The sequence below is a fragment of the Theropithecus gelada genome, chromosome 2 (genome assembly GCF_003255815.1).
Source record: "Theropithecus gelada isolate Dixy chromosome 2, Tgel_1.0, whole genome shotgun sequence".
NCBI classification, from domain to species: domain Eukaryota; kingdom Metazoa; phylum Chordata; class Mammalia; order Primates; family Cercopithecidae; genus Theropithecus; species Theropithecus gelada.
The window spans coordinates 49,499,709-49,515,938 of record NC_037669.1 but is presented as its reverse complement, the minus strand read 5'-3'; the positions used below and the strand labels follow the sequence as shown (position 1 = coordinate 49,515,938).

The window sequence follows — 16,230 nt, the reverse complement described above, 5'->3', positions numbered from 1 at the left end:
CATGTGATGTAATTTTGCTCACAGGAAATTGAGAGACACTGGAACGGGGAAAAAAAATGTGTGTGTGTGTGTGTATATATATATATATATGAATGAGTTCTGCCCTAATTAGTACAAAATTCATTCAGAAGTAATGAACAATTCCAAGAGGAGCACACAGACTGGAAAGTTTCATTAACTGAAATGTTATCCTCACAGTGGTTGTCTGGAAACAGACCCAAACAGGAAGAGTGTCAAAGATGGGAATATTTTTATCTTTGGAACTGCTCTTATGGTTACTTTTCATACCTCTTTACCTGCATTGATTCACTCTGAGCTGTTCCTTTTGTTTGTTTTGTGTGTAGATTTTTAAAAATTATTCCAACAAGAGAAGGCAATTACCTCAGGAGGCCACTTTAATGTGTTTAACTTTGGCACAAGTTGAAGTCACCGTCGGAGTATGCCTCTCTGCACCTGACATTCCTTCCTGAGGCAGGACCCCTCCCTGTGAATAAGAGGAAAGGCTTGGCCAATTATGCTAGACAAAGCCGCACAGCTGCTGAGCCCAGCTGGGAGGAGTTTCCTTCTCGAGCAGGGAGCTGGTACAGTCAGGGGCTTGCTTTTCACCACCTCCTTTTTTTCACACTGCTTCACCTTAAAGGATTACCTAAGGTGGAGGTAGAGAAGGGGGTGTTGCTATCTGCAGTGGACAGTCTCCGCCGCCCAGAGGGCTGAAGAGGGGAGGAATTGGTGCAGTTGCCCATCTCCTACTTGGAGCAGATGCTGTCTGACCCCAGCGTACCACTCTTCCTCCCACAGGGACCGGAACACCAGGTCTCTCCCCTGGAGTTTCAGGTAACACCACAGCGGCATCCTCGCCTACTGGTCTGGTGGAAAGGGAAGGGGTGGTCCTTGTGTCTGGACCCCTCACAGCTGACTCACAGGAAGTGCTGGAAGAGCTTGGCACTGGGCGCAGCAGCTTCAGGATTACTGCCCCACCCGCCCTGCCCTCTCCCACGTAGGTTTTGCAGTATCTCTTGATAGAACAATGAAGGCTTTCCAAGTTTGCTAAGACTCCCAGGGAAATTCTTTGCACTTCTCTGGCAGTCTTCAAAATGTTCTGCCACCGACTTTCCCAAGAAGCTGTTATTTAAAAAACCCTTCGTGGATTTCTTTGTCTGAAGATCCTCTGGGTGATCATGGTTCAGCGCTTTAGCCTCAGGAGGCAGCTATCCAAGGTGGGTTGGTAGTTTTGTATGTTTGTGGAGGGGAAACTCTCACTTGCTTCAGCATGGTTCCTTTTTCTCTGGAACTGTTCTGTCAAGCCTGCCGTCCTCCAGCACTAAGGAGGGGCTGGGAGAGGAAGCGCTGCCTTTTGTTCTTTTATCTGACAGGCACAAAGCTTGAAGGCTGACTGCACTGGCAGCCCCAGATTGTGTTCCCCTAAAACTGCAGCTGTCATCTGAATTTGGGCAAAGTCGTAGTTTGCTCCTGAGATAGAATTTCCAGAAGGGTGTGTGTGAAAGAGATAATTGTGGGTTGAAAGTGTGTATTTAATTAGCAATTAATCTAGCAGCTTGTAGACCAAGAGGAGAAAGCTTTCTCTGTGGAATCAGTGCTTTCATACATTTCAGTATTAAACTGAGAAAAACTACCACAGAATAGTTCAACGAGCAAGACTTGCATTAAAATGTTAAAATGAGTGGTTGTGTTGAGAAACTTGAATACTTAATGAAGTATATGAAAAGCAGTTACAGAGAGGCTCACAAAGCAGTTTTTACAGAGTTCTGACTGAAAAGCAGGTTCCATGTGTGCAGCTTGTGGGGTAAAGTTTTTTTTAACCTGAGAATATCGTAAAATAGTAAAAAGGTGAAGCACTCATTTAAGAGGGGATGGTGAATTATGAAATCCACTCTGCCTGTAGCCAGCCCTCCTTGACCCAGTCATTGAGTTTAGTGCAGAAACTAATGTGGAAAGAGGTGTGGTAAGAGTTGAGCTTTATTTAAAAACCCATTGTGTTCTTTAAAAGCTCCATTTAAAAAATGTAGCAGTTGGTGACTCAGTTGTGTCACAGTTCATTCCCTGAATACAGAAGCTTAAACAAATAGTAAATCAGTAGGCATTCTTCACTGCCTTGGCTGTTAATCAGAATTGTTAAATCCTGAAATGTGTTGTGATCTTAAGGGAAAACCTTTACTTCCCTCACAGGTGACCCTAGTGTAGAGTGTGTGCACTGATGCAGAAATGAGCAAAGTACTTGCTTCCATCCCTGTGTCAAATATGCATAGCTTTTCTTGGGACCTTTCAGCCTACTGGGATTTTTAGGAATATTAAAATATATTTAACTTGCTCCCTTCCTCCCTGCTCCATGGTGTGTGTGTGTGTGTGTGTGTGTTTGAAGGCCTCCACATTTCTCTTACACAATAAAAAGAATCATTTTTGTTGCTCTTTCAATGTCCTCCAGTGCTTGTATTTTCATATATATAGTACATTTAAAAAGCAGATGGGTAGATTATCAGGGCAGTGGCATTCCTGCACAAGAGTGTCTGATAGTTGAGAGCCAGGTGATAATTTTCTAATTAGAATTAACTGTATTATGGGTATTTTGCTGCCAATACGTCTCTTCCAATTATTTTTCAAACTTTACCCTGTTCACTCTATACTATGTATATGACTGATTTTCAAAAAGTACACTTTTGAAGGAATGGGATGCATCCTTTCTTTAGGTACATTACATAAAAACACTCAAAGATGTACCCTTTTTTTTTTTTCATTCCTTTTACTTTTATTTTATTGCTCACTTTTATTTATTGCTCATTTTAATGTGATTTATGGATCCTGTAATGGATGATCTAGACCAAATGTAAAGAAATTTGTTGTCTATCAAATTTGTTGTTCTATCAGAGTAATGAACTGAAAAAATATCTTTAATTATTTCAGTCTGGAAGGCACTTAAACATGAAGGAGAAACTGAATAGTTACGTTAGTGAATTTAAAAACAAACAAACTCAGCAAATGGATCAGTGTAGCCAACATGGGGAAACCTCATCTCTACTAAAAATGCAAAAATAAACCGGGCATGGTGGTGTATGCCTGTGGTCCCAGCTACTTGGGAGGCCGATGCAGGAGAATCACTTGAACCTGGGAGGCAGAGGCTGCAGTGAGCTGAGATCGTGCCACTGCACTCCAACCTGGGCAACAGAGCGAGACTCTGTCTTTAAAAACAAAAAAGAAAAAGAAAGAAATTCAGCAAATGCATCGTGCCTCTGTATTTGTCTTTTCAGCTAAATTCATAGGTTACCTGAGAGCCGGGGACCTGCCATACCCCAGTTTATGGTATTTCTGGCACACATTGAACACTCAAAATGAAATTGTTTATATATATATATATATATATATATATATATGTGTGTGTATATACACACACACACACACACAGTTGAACAGCAGCAATTTCAGATATTTCTGACTTTAGTAACAAGTATTTTTGCCAATATGTAATTTTCCAGAAGAATAGTCTTAAGATCTGAGTTTTAAAAACAATTTCCTATTTTAACAAAAGGAAGTACTGATGTGACCATCTTTAAATTTCTTTAATTTGTCTTGGAAAATGTCTGAAAGAAGATAGAAATGTTTGCAGTAATTTTAAGCCTGATATCCACTTTAGATGCTTTTTATGTTAAGGTTGATAGTCATGCTTACTTACACTGGATATTTTCCTTAGAATATTCAACTGATTGTTGTAGGCTGATAGATGTTCACATCTGAGTTAAGAAAAAAGGAAGTAAATTAAGATTTAGGTGAAGTAAAAAGCATTCCATTTTAAGAAAGATGCTCACCTATTCTCTTTGACTGGATCTCAGTTAGGTGACTCACAGAAAAGTTCTCCATTTTCCTTGCCATTTTAGATCATTTTCTGCCTTTGTAGTTACCTTTCATGTGACTTCAAAAATACTCATTAAGGAAACCTTTTTCTTCCTGCCCCATGTCTCCTGCGTGAGCCATCCAAAATAGTCTAGAACCTGTCAATGTGGATATTTCATTTAATTCTTTTAAATGATTCTTGAGTTAGATAGTATCAGCTTGTTTTTTATCATTAAAAGAAACTGAGTTTCAGAGAAGTTAAGTCATTTGGACAAGATCAACAGGAAGTAGAGTCAAACGTGGGTCTAACAAGCAAACCCATTCTGTTTCCCCATACCAACTGCCTCCCTAAATTTCTGGCGTGTCTGGCCCAGCGCGGTGGCTGACGCCTGTAATCCCTGCACTTTGGGTGGCCGAGGCAGGTGGATCATGAGGTCAGGAGATCGAGACCTTCCTGGCTAATATGGTGAAACCCCGGCTCTACTAAAAATACAAAAAATTAGCCGGGCGTGGTGGCAGGCGCCTGTAGTCCCAGCTACGTGGGGGGCTGAGGCAGGAGAATGGCGTGAACCTGGGAGGCAAAGCTTGCAGTGAGCCAAGATTGCGCAACTGCACTCCAGCCTGGGCAACAGAGCGAGACTCTGTCTCAAAAAAAAAAAAAATTTCTGGCGTGTCAATCATTCTCACTATCATGGTCTCTGATGTTTCTCTATGTTTATCTACAATAGAAAACAATAAATAAACTTGTGTAACTTGGGTAACTTCCTTAGAGCAGCCCTTTCTCTATAGAGCTGAAGTATAGAGTTTGAACTTAGCAGTCAAACTTGATAAAATATTTTCCATAATTAAATTTGTTTTCTTTGGCCAGAGAAGTAGTGATTTGAATAAGATCATTGATTTAATAAAGCCATATTAAATATGGAGTAATTAGATGTAAGTTGAAACTTACCTGCATGCAGTTGTGAAACTTTGCACTGCCTTTTAAAGAACTTCTATTAAGGAGAAAAATTTACTCTTGAGTTTCTATAATAATGTTTAAGGATGAAATACAATGAGTTAGACATTCTTTAGAAAGTCCTTCTTAAATTACTCTGGCCCGCACTCTGATCAGAGGAATCTATTTCCCAAAATCTTTTATGGGTAGCAGAAAATCAGTTTTTTCTAAAGTATGATAAAGGGTAGGAGAGCTTTGAGAAAAATTGTAAATATTATTTCAGTAAAATATTATACCCTTTTATTTTACTTTTGAATGGTATTTTCACAGTTCAAAATTTTAAATTACATAACTGAAATCTCAGCTTCTGGCTGTGTCATTTCGTGTAGTTCATACCCCTATCTCTGTAGGTAACCAGTTTCTTATTTATCCCAGTGTTTGTGCATATGAAGCAAACATGAACATTTATTTTCTGAACTTTCTAACATGAAAGATAAATGCCATACAGATTGTTCTAAGATAATAACTCGAACTTTAATTGTCCAGATATGGATCTGAATAGTTAGCTCAGTTTAGAGTTCACGTTTATTTTCACGTTTTCTTGCAAGACTTACTTTAGGATAGAGGTAGCCTCACAGCACCCACTTTCTATATTAAAGATCATTGAAATAACAGTAAATCAGTGATGATTCTTTTTCAATCATACCTTATTTTCTTCCTGTTCTATTTGAGAGCTTTCTTTTGCTGTCTTTACATTTTTCATATGGTGAAAAAACATGAAGGTAAAAATCCTACCAGTATGTCTCGGGTTGGCCTGTGAAGAGATTAATAGCTGAGAAATAGGTTTGTGGCCTCTTTTCCCAGTTCTGTTGATTTTATTGAAATTATTTAATCCAGACTTATAAAGCAGTTGGAAATATTTTAGTCTAAAAATGCTACCCTTGCCATTTCCACATCTCATAGTGTTCTGTCACTTGGTATCAGTTTGTTATCAATAAAAGAAAATTAAGAAGTGGAGAGCCGGGTGCGGTGACTCACGCCAGTAATCCCAGCATTTTGGAAGGCCGAGGCGGGCAGATCACGAGGTGAGGAGATCGAGACCATCCTGTCTAACACGGTGAAACCCCGTCTCTACTAAAAATACAAAAAATTAGCCGGGCGTGGTTGCAGGCGCCTGTAGTCCCAGCTACTCAGGAGGCTGAGGCAGGAGAGTGGCCTGAACCCGGGAGGCAGATCTTGCAGTGAGCCGAGATCGCGCCACTGCACTCCAGCCTGGGCGACAGAGCGAGACTGCATCTCAAAAAAAAAAAAAAAAAAAAAAAGAAGTGGAGAAATGTTGGTTAGAATTTGAATTTTTAATAAAACCTGTTGTTTTTTTCAGAAGTAGTTTTCGTTGAATTTCTACCTGATTTCTTTTGGGTTTATGGTCTATGATACATGACTGACTTAATCTTTCTGTGAATATCTTTTTAAAAGTAAATAGGGATCTTTTATTTCCATCTTGAGTAGGTTAATTAGGGTTGTTTAAAAGTATTTTGATGACTAAAATGGTAAATTTTATGTATATTTTACCACCATTTTTAAAAGGTATGTTGAACCCTCTTAATGATAAGCACTAGGTGGGTACGGTGAAGTAGTATAGTATTATATGTAATTAACAGTCCCGAATGCATAGGTAAGAGTCAGTACTGGACGCATGTTTTCAAATAATGGAAGGACATACGTCTCCTTCTTATGCTTTTTATGTAGTTTATTTTCTCTAAGTTACTCTAGACATTGACAGACTTCATACTTGGAAATGTAATATTTTGCATTTCTATTTTACCAACAGTTAAATGTAGTATCTCCTTGTTAATCATTAACCCACCTTTAGGAGGCTTAAATCAGGTAGCATTGTAATTGCTACTATGCATATGTCTATCTGCTTTCTAGAACTTGAATACTCAAATGTCCAACATTATAGGAGATCAAACATTTTGGTGTTTTACAAAACCAGAATAGGAAGATTGATGGTGTTCTTCTGTTACATGAAATAAGACCCCAGTAAGATCAATGTTGTGTATTGTTGACGTAGTGGGAATGGATAAGGAATAGAGAATGACCTCCATATTCAAATACTTTGGGAAATAATAGGCTAAAAATAGAGAAACTAATTTAGAAATATGTATAATTCTGAAATGCTTTCATGATAGTGATGCCAGTTTAAATTTAAAAAATAGCAACAGTAATAAATTGTTAACCGTGTAGACCTGAGAGAGCAAAATATGCTACCCAGAGGAGATAGTTAAGTCTCCTTGGAAGTGTGCTAGTTTTTTATTTTTTAAGTACACAGCTATCCGTTGGTTTGATTTGAGTATTATTTTAAAAAGAAATGTGACTGTTCTTTAAAATTACTTTAGAATATATGCACATAAACTTTTCCCCTTCCTTTTGTGTGTATATAGGTAACAGTGACTGCCTTTGTGAGGAGGAGTTGGAGACATAGGTGGATGGGAGGGAGACTTGCTTTTTAAAACTCTTTACCAGGTGCATTCACTTCCTTAAATAGTAGCCCTAGTTCAAATGTGTTACAAGTTCATAATGTGGAAGTAAATTTCAGACTTGTTGTTCTTCAATGAAAACCATTGCCAGTAGTTTTCTTAAAGTTTAGTAGTTGAAAGTAATCTCCTGGGTTGGAACTTTCTCCTAACCATCTGTGTTAATCATAGGTTGAAGATAAACTTTGTAAGTAACACATAAGTTTGTAGTATAGAATCATTAACACTTAAAAAACTTGTTTAAATGAATCTCTTTTGGATAAATTAAGCATACTATTCTGAAAGTATATTTTGGGAATCATTGATAAAGGCAGGAACACATTTTACTCGTTATGCCAAATTGCTTGTAATAATAATGTGAAATATTCTTTTTTTTTTTTTATATCATTTTGGCTTACATTAGACTATGAGGAGAAGAATTTGTTATCTTGGATACCCGGAGGTTAGTTAGGACTTAGCCTCTGCATTCATTATATACAAGGAATTGTAACAAAATCCTACTGAAAAATATGTTTAATAAGAAGAAAATAATGGACATGCAACTTCCCTTGCGGTAGCACAGAAAATCTTTCTTAAATTTCAGTCTGTTCCATCATCTAGGTTGTAAGAAATAAATCACTTTGCCCTTCTTTACTGGAAATTTAGTGTGAGAAGAATCCATCTTAAACCCAAAGGTGGCATGTATAAAAAAAAATTTCGTAGCTTTCCTTTTCACTTAATAAAATTTATTCCAAAGGTTTTCGTCATTGAAATTAAGTAAATCATAGCTATGTGACTTTGGTAAGTCATTTCACCTCTCTGAAGGTTTCTCCTCATGTGAAAAGCATTATCTAGGATCCTTTTGTGATATAAAACATATGGTGATTTCTTATGTGCTGCCAGAGTATATTCCCAAGAAAAATGACTTTTGATAGCAAATATGTAAGAAAACACCCAATTTTATACCAGGAGGAATCTAATTTTATATAGCTGTTCTTGGCAAAAGTAAATAAATTCATGACTTTAATGAATGGGCTTAAACTTTTAGTTTCTAGCCAGGTCTGGATAATTCCAATTTGAGAATAGCAAGAAAACTTACCGAGTTAATCATACACTTACTTGAGAAGTTGTAGATTTCTTCTACCTCATACTATTAGGAGAAAATACGAAATTTTGTGAAAACAGACATTCCTTGAAATGGAAATTTACGTCATACAAAATGGATTTCTCTTCATTTTATGATATATTGGAACTCGAGTACCTTTTCTTAGACAAAGTATGCTGTTACAACTCTTATGGGAAAGTTCATCGTAACTGGGGAGATAAGACAGTTAAAATGCCAACATGAGCTATTAATTTTTGTGAAATTAATGGTGAATAGATACATATTTAGAAGAGGGAAGGAGCTCTTCCTTTGAACCTGAGGTGGACTTGAAAAGTCCAATAGAGGAAATAGGATTTCAGCTGGACCTAGAGGATTTGGATCAGTGGTTCCCAAGACTCCTTCCCCTGTCACCCCCAGCATATCTCAAGAATATGACTTAGGCTCAAAGTAGTGATCATTTGGGAGGGGTTTTGAAAAGCCCCTCACCAGTCTGGTGCATACTTCTGGAGGAATTCCTTCATATGCAAATCACTGAAAACAGATGAAGGACAGGAGGAAAATATTGCAGGAAGGGAGCAACGTCACTAGATAAGATTTTGTTTCAAGATACTAAACATACCATGTTTAGTATCTGTTCTTTTTAAGGAGTTCTGACATGGCCGGGTACAGCGGCTCACACTTGTAATCCCAGCACTTTGGGAGGCCGAGGCAGGTAAATCACTTGAGGCCAGGAATTCGAGACCAGGCTGGCCAACCTGGCAAAACCCTATCTCTACTAAAAATATAAAAATTAGCCAGGCATGCTGGCACACACCTGTAATGTAATCCCAGCTGTTTGGGTGGTTGTGGCATGAGAATCGCTTGAACCTAGAAGGTGAACATTGCAGTAAGCCAACATCGCACCACTGTACTCCATCCTGGGTGACAAAGCAAGACTCTGTCTTTAAAAAAAAAAAAAAAAAGGGGGGTAGTTCTAACATCAACATCCTTTCGAAATCTAATCTTCTAAGAGTAAATTTACATTTTCTCTGGGATATTTAAGGTAATGGGGTTGCTAAACTAAATGTCTTCTGTGGAGGGAATAGAGGGGTAAATCTAGGAAACTCTCTTCTAAGTAATATACGTAGGTTGCTTAATATTATCAATTAATATATGGAACTGTAGCTGGAAAACCTTAATAAACTTGTCTAACATTCTTTTACTGTCTTCTAATTATTTGAAGATCATAGATCTACACGGTATAAACAACACCTGAGTATAACTACTCCATTGTGTGTGTGTGTATGTATTGAGACTTAGGAAACTAGGCATAAAGGCTGATCTCAATTAGTAGATTCTCTTTGGGCACCACTGGAATCTGATCCAGTCTATTCAGTATCTAGTGGTGAATGATTATTTGAGTTTGAGCCTTATGAAATGCTATTGATCACTGTATTTAGATAACGCCCAACCATTGGGACTTCAATAAATTTTAAAGCATACAATGTACATTCTATGTATATTCTTGGAGAAAACTTGGAACATGGTAATTGGGGATCATGAGTTATGTATAAAGACGAACATTTACTTCGTTTATTACTGTTTTTCACTCACACTACTCTAGCTACATCCAATTTCTTGCTGTATTTCAGACATACTACAGCTCTGCTGCAGGTCCTTTGCGTGAACATCCTTGTTGATCTTGAAGCCCCAGTGGTTGGGTGTTATCTAAATACAGTTATCAACTTGTTCTCTCCTGTACCTGGAAAACTTTTCCTCCAAATATTTGCATTGGATTACTTTCCCACTTTCTTGAGGTCTCAGCTGAAATGTCACCTTTTCTGGAGGCTTACACTGACTGTTTTTTTTAAAAGAGATGAGGGTCTCACTTTATCACCCAGGCTGGAGTGCAGTGGTGTGATCAGAGCTTACTGCAGCCTCAAACTCCTAGGCTGAAGGGGATCACTAAAGGCTCAGGTAATCTCCCTCAGCCTCCTAGGTGTTGGTACTACAGGCATGCACCACCATGCCTGGCTAATTTTTAAATTTCTTGTAGAGACAGGATCTCACTGTGTTGCCCAGGATGATCTCAAACTCATGGCCTCAAATTTCTACCTCATCCTCCCAAAGTGCTGGGATTACAAGTGTGAACCACCATGACTAGTTGACTGTCCTTTTTTATTATGAAATAGCGAAACCACTCCCTCCACACACTCTTCTCCCCACCCCCCACCATGTATTTATCATTATCTGACATACTATATATTTTTATTACTTTTTTTTGCCTGTACCTTACCCCAATATGAACCTTATGACAAGGACTTTTTTCTGTTTTAATTCACTTCTATATCCAGGAACATAGAATAATGTCTGGTACTTGGTAGGTGCTGAAAAAAAAAATTGTTTCATGAATGAATTTGAGTATAAGGAATAATCAAAACTTTGCTTGTCTCCTTTTCTTCTTTTTCCCATCTCTTCCCATACTACCACTCCGTCTTCACCCCAGGCTACGTCTAATCCAGTTTTCATTCTACTGCAGAGTGATACCATGTTTGATAAGGCTTGACACATTGAAGATACCAAATATTTGTTGAATCTTCAGAAAGATATGCAAATATTGCAGTCTCTGCCAATATTATCTTCTTCCCGAGCTATCAGACAAGTCTGAATATCAGAAATGGCAATAAATTATCAGCTTACTTCTTGAATAACATGTATCCACATTTCTAACTTCATCTTTTTGGTGTGATGAAAAGATTTCAAAGTAGAAGAGTTCTTCTATTCTAACTTTAGACAAACCACTTAATTTCTCTGTGCTTTAGTTCCTGAATTTTACAATGGCATAATGGTTATTTACCCTACTGCCTCATAGAAGCAAATGAAACGATGTGAATATGCTTGGAATGGTATTTAAAATTCATAAGTATAAAGTAATATTCCAGACCACATTTTGCAACTATCAAATACTTAAAACAGGCCCTGAAGGCAACTTTCAGTCCTTTTGTTTTTTTTCTATTTTGGTGCTTGTTGGAAAATAGATCTCCCTACTTTATAGATGAAGGTCTTTATCAGGAGGTGATAATCTACCACATTTAATAAGGGGTATATCATGTGAAAAAAAATGATCAAAAAGTAAATGCTAAAACTGTACTGACTATTGGAAAGTTTTCTGTGTTCTAACTACGTATTTCCTTGACCTTGAGATTTAGGAAATTGTATCTTTGTGGATTTTTATCATTTAGACTCCTGCATAAACATCAGTATTTGGAAATACCCTAATGAAATTTCCCATCTCTATTCAATGAGCAAGTACATTTAGATATTTAGATATATAGAGACTAAGAGGGATCTCATACCTTTCTGAATCTAGCTAAAGAGGGTATAAAAGGAATCATATGTCATCCGTCTGAAGAGAGTAGTGACACAATACTTGAGCTGTCCCTGGGTCTGACATACCTAACCCAACTGTTATAGTAATAATAAAAACATATATCTGTTTGGCTTTGTAAAGTTTTGAATTTATATTTTGTGACTTCGGGAATCACACTGCCTGTTATTCAAATTAAGTCAAAAGGCTACCGTAAAATAGCTTTTCTTAAGGGATGCAGTCTATATGAAAGTCCCCATTCTGGTTTCTAAATTTGCTGAGTGTTTAAACAATATTTCATCTTCTGCCATTAAAGTTGTTAGAAATAGTACTTTTGCTGATAAATGGAAGATTCTATTAGCTTCCAAATATTTTCTGTGTCTATCTCCAAATAAAACAAAAAAGGAAATAACATACCGCAGTTCATATGGTAATCAAATGGTACTCAGCAACCACCTGAAAAGTCATAGAAAAGATGATGTCACACATTCTCAGGAGATGCCCTTCTCTCATTCCTCCAACCCCTTCTACTCCAGTAAAAGTAATTCCCTGTAAGAGTCAAAAGAGGAGTAAGCATTGAGAAAGATTGTTCTATCTGTTAGTACTGTTCTAATTCTATAGCTTTGAAGACTGTAAAATATATATTAATATCACTTTGGTACTGTTGTTGGTCATTTCACCCATACTACTCCCCCAAATATACTTTTGCCAAGGTGTTCAGTATTTCCTTATTGCTAAATCCAGTTTTCAATTCTTAGTTGTAATCTTAGTTTTCAGCAACCTTTTACATGTTGATCTTTCCTTCCTCGGTGAAACGTTTATTCGCTTGCCTTCCAGGATACTATACACCTCACTATCACTAGTCACTCAATCTCAGTCTCCTTTCCTGGTTCCTCATTATCATCCTATCCTTTGAATTAATATTGCTGTGGCCTAGGCTCAGTTCAATTTACTGCTTTCTTGGTTATTTTATCCAGTCTGATGGTGTTAAATACCACCTATATGTTGAAAATTCTCAAGTGTATATTTCCAGGCATCATCATTCCCTTGTACTCTGGATCTGCAGAACTCAGCTGTGTATTTGACGTCTCCATTAGAATGTCTGACAGACATTTCAAACTCAAAGTATCCAAAACTAAGCTTTTGGTATCGTTTCTCCTCCCTGGTTCTCTTGGTCTTCCCCATCTCAGTTAATGGCACCTTGATCCTTCAACTCAGAGATCTTTGAGTTATCTGTGATATCTCTTTCTTATTCCCAGTATATCAGCAAATCCTCTTGACTCTACTTTTTAAATATACCTAAAATTTGGGTATTTCTTAACTGCTCATCTCTACTACCAGCTTTTTTTTTTCCTTCTGTTTTATTTTATTAACCTCCTAGCTAGTCTCCCAGCATCCGTTCTTGCTTAACACACTTTATTAGCCAAAATGATACTAATAAAACTTAAGCCAAATGACGTTATTCCTGTGATCAGAACCCTCCAGTGCCTTCCTTTCTCACTCACTGTTACATGGTATTTAGGGCCCCACATAGTCTGTCTCTCCATTAACTCTTTGATATCATATTCTACTTTCTCTTTACTCATTTTACTCTAGCCACACTGACCCCCTTGCTGTTCTTTGCTAGATTCCTCAAGTAGCTTAAATTCCAGTTGGGAAGACAAAGGATGAAAGAAGATAAAACTAAGTTGTATTTAATTGTGTCTAAATGTAGGCTATATACAACCATTCTGAGAGCTCAAAGAGGGGGAAGGTAACCTAAGAAACCTTGAAGGAGATGAAGTTTGAAAGGTAGATAGGCAGACAGTGCTAGAAGAGGAAAAAAAGAATTAAAACTTGACCTGTTCCGTACTATTTGCTTTATTCTCTGCAGTTTTCCTAGAACCTAGAAATGTCTCCACATAGTTCTTTTATTGAATGAATTAATGTGGTAATGAAAGCATAGTACCCTGCATGATCAGTGAAAACAACTTAACCAACAGAGTATGTGTCGGCAAAGAAAATGAATGATGTTTGATGGAGCCAAATCTGGAGAGTTTGGATGCCAGGAGAAAGATTTTAGAATGGTTTAGATAAGTGTTAGAAAACCAGCCCATGTTCTTTAATAGAAGAAAACCTATGGTGTAAATAGTGTGGTGAGAGGTCTTGCTTAAGATTACAGAGCCATCCAATAGAACTTTCTGTGAGGATGAAATTGTATCTGTATCTGTGATGGCCTGTGTAATAGTCACTAGCCTCATGTGACTTGAAATGCAACTTATGTGATGGAGGAACTAAATTTTTAATTTTGCTTAATTTTAATTTTAATTTAACTAGCAACCTGTAGTTAGTGGCTATCAGACTGGACAGTGCAAGAGAATATTGAATGTTATGGAAAGTGAAGGGATTAGGTTTGAGAGAACAATTAGTAGGCTTTTAGAGTAAACTATCCATGAATGATGAAATTTAAAAGAGGAAGATACTAGTTATTTAGAAGGAAGGATTAATAGAATTTAAGGAAAATAAGATGTAGGAAGGACATGAAGGAAGACTCAGCCAAGACTCTGGGTAGTGAGGAATCTAAGGAAATAGGAGATTTGGGGCAAGCTGAGAGTGATTTGTTGGATTGGGTGTAAATTCAAGTTTGGTTTATTATGTTTTTGATGAAGGTAGAATGGCTAAGTAAAAAGATTTTGTATTTGGAAGTAGATAATTTAGAGTTAGGTAATGGTGATATTAACTTAGAGGTAATAGTCGAAAAATGAATGGAAGGGCTTTGAGCAAATAATAGAGGGGTGGAGGGGTGGAGGTGATGCTTAGTGTCAAATGCCAAAGAGAAATTAGAGATGAAGACTGAATTTATTTATACAACTATAGGTTCAGTAGAGGAAGAGACCCTGGAGATTGTCATCTAACCCATTCATTTTACAAGTGAGGAAAGTGATGTGCAAAGATGTGAAATGATATGCTTAAATATACATATCTTGTAATTATCGAATTGAGGGCTTGAACCTAAATTCCCTGCTGACCCCTTCAGTTTACTGCTTTTCTCATTATGTTTATGGTAAAGTAGTAAAATTTGAGAAATATAATTTTAGTTTAGTAGGATGGACTTTAGATGACAGGGTGGTAAGGTAAAAAGATGGGGAAATGGAGTTAGTATGGGCAGCTTCTTTGAGAAGTTTGACAGTGAAAAAAGGGGATCAGAATGGCTTGTAATGGGATGAGGCAGTAAAGTCAAATCAAAGTTTTTTCAGTATCAGAAATATGATTGAATAAACTCTGCTGCCATGGCAGCTAAGGATTAAAGTGACAAAAATAGTGTTATCTGTCTCTTGTACTGCTGCCTAGGAAGATGAAGTAATTGATAAGATTGCAGAATATTGGCCGGGTGCGGTGGCTCACGCCTGTAATCCCAACACTTTGGGAGGTCGAGGTGGGTGGATCACGAGGTCAGGAGATCGAGACTATCCTGCCTAACACGGTGAAACCCCGTCTCTACTAAAAATACAAAAAATTAGCCGGGCATGGTGGCAGGTGCCTGTAGTCCCAGCTACTCGGGAAGCTGAGGCAGGAGAATGGCATGAAACCAGGTGGCGGAGCTTGCAGTGAGCCGAGATCGTGCTACTACACTCCAGCCTGGGCGACAGAGCAAGACTCCGTCTCAAAAAAAAAAAAAAAAAAAAAAAGGTTGCAGAATATAGCAGTAGTGAAGCCAGAAATAGTCTTTAGATCTGTTGAAACTATTTAGTGACCAAACCTCCTTATTGTGTATATACTGAAAAAGAGTAACACTTTACTACACATTGTTCCATTTTTGTTTAGGATGTAGATGTTGGCGTGATTAGCAGTTTACTTGGAAAGATATGACTTCATAATATTTCCTTTTCTTGAAGCCTCTTGATCTGCTAAGGTCTAAAAAGAGTTCAAAGAGGTAAATCTTTAGCATAAAGGCTCAGTATGTTTTTCAAATAACTTTTAATTATTCAACTACTGCCTTGAGGATATTTACCCATAATATCAAAGGAGTAACTACCACATAAATGTAGCACACATACTTATTTACATCTTTAAAATATGATGTCATATTGGAAAGAATTTTTAGTGAAATAGTAAATACAGATGATGAGAATGCCACCTGGAGAAAGAGATAATGTGATTGTTAAGAATGCGAAGATTGTTTTATTATATGGCTGTTATTAGAAAAAATGATCTCAAGAAATTACCTTGGCTTTAGCCTGTGTAGAAAATTAAAATATAAGAGATAGTTTAATTTTACAGTGCTAACTAGAAGTAAAATCTAATAAGAAAATTTAACTTTCCTTGGAAGTTACATTGTAGTGTTTAATTTCTGCTACCAATTCATTTCTGAAAGCATATGACCATTCTTAGTTGATTTGCTGCTGCTAGGAAGTCTCTGTATACTGTATTATGATAGAGAATGTTGTGCTTCTACTGTAATTCATGGAATTCTGAATGAATTGCCAAATCAAGATACAGTTGTTTG

General features: G+C 37.2%; 1 protein-coding gene across 13 annotated transcripts in view; it reads left to right on the top strand.

The window, feature by feature from the left end:
- The window catches only part of TMCC1 (transmembrane and coiled-coil domain family 1), a 251,753-nt gene that overhangs the window by 100,430 nt on the left and 135,093 nt on the right, over window positions 1-16,230 (top strand). Inside the window, exon 1 of one of the 13 annotated variants that reach the window (XM_025376308.1) lies at window positions 582-1,217. The exons of the other annotated variants lie outside the window; for them this stretch is intronic. Within the exon in view, the coding sequence (XP_025232093.1) occupies window positions 1,179-1,217 (39 nt within the window). The 5' untranslated portion in view covers window positions 582-1,178. Of the gene's footprint in view, window positions 1-581; window positions 1,218-16,230 lie in introns of those variants that run through there. 13 annotated transcript variants of the gene reach the window in all.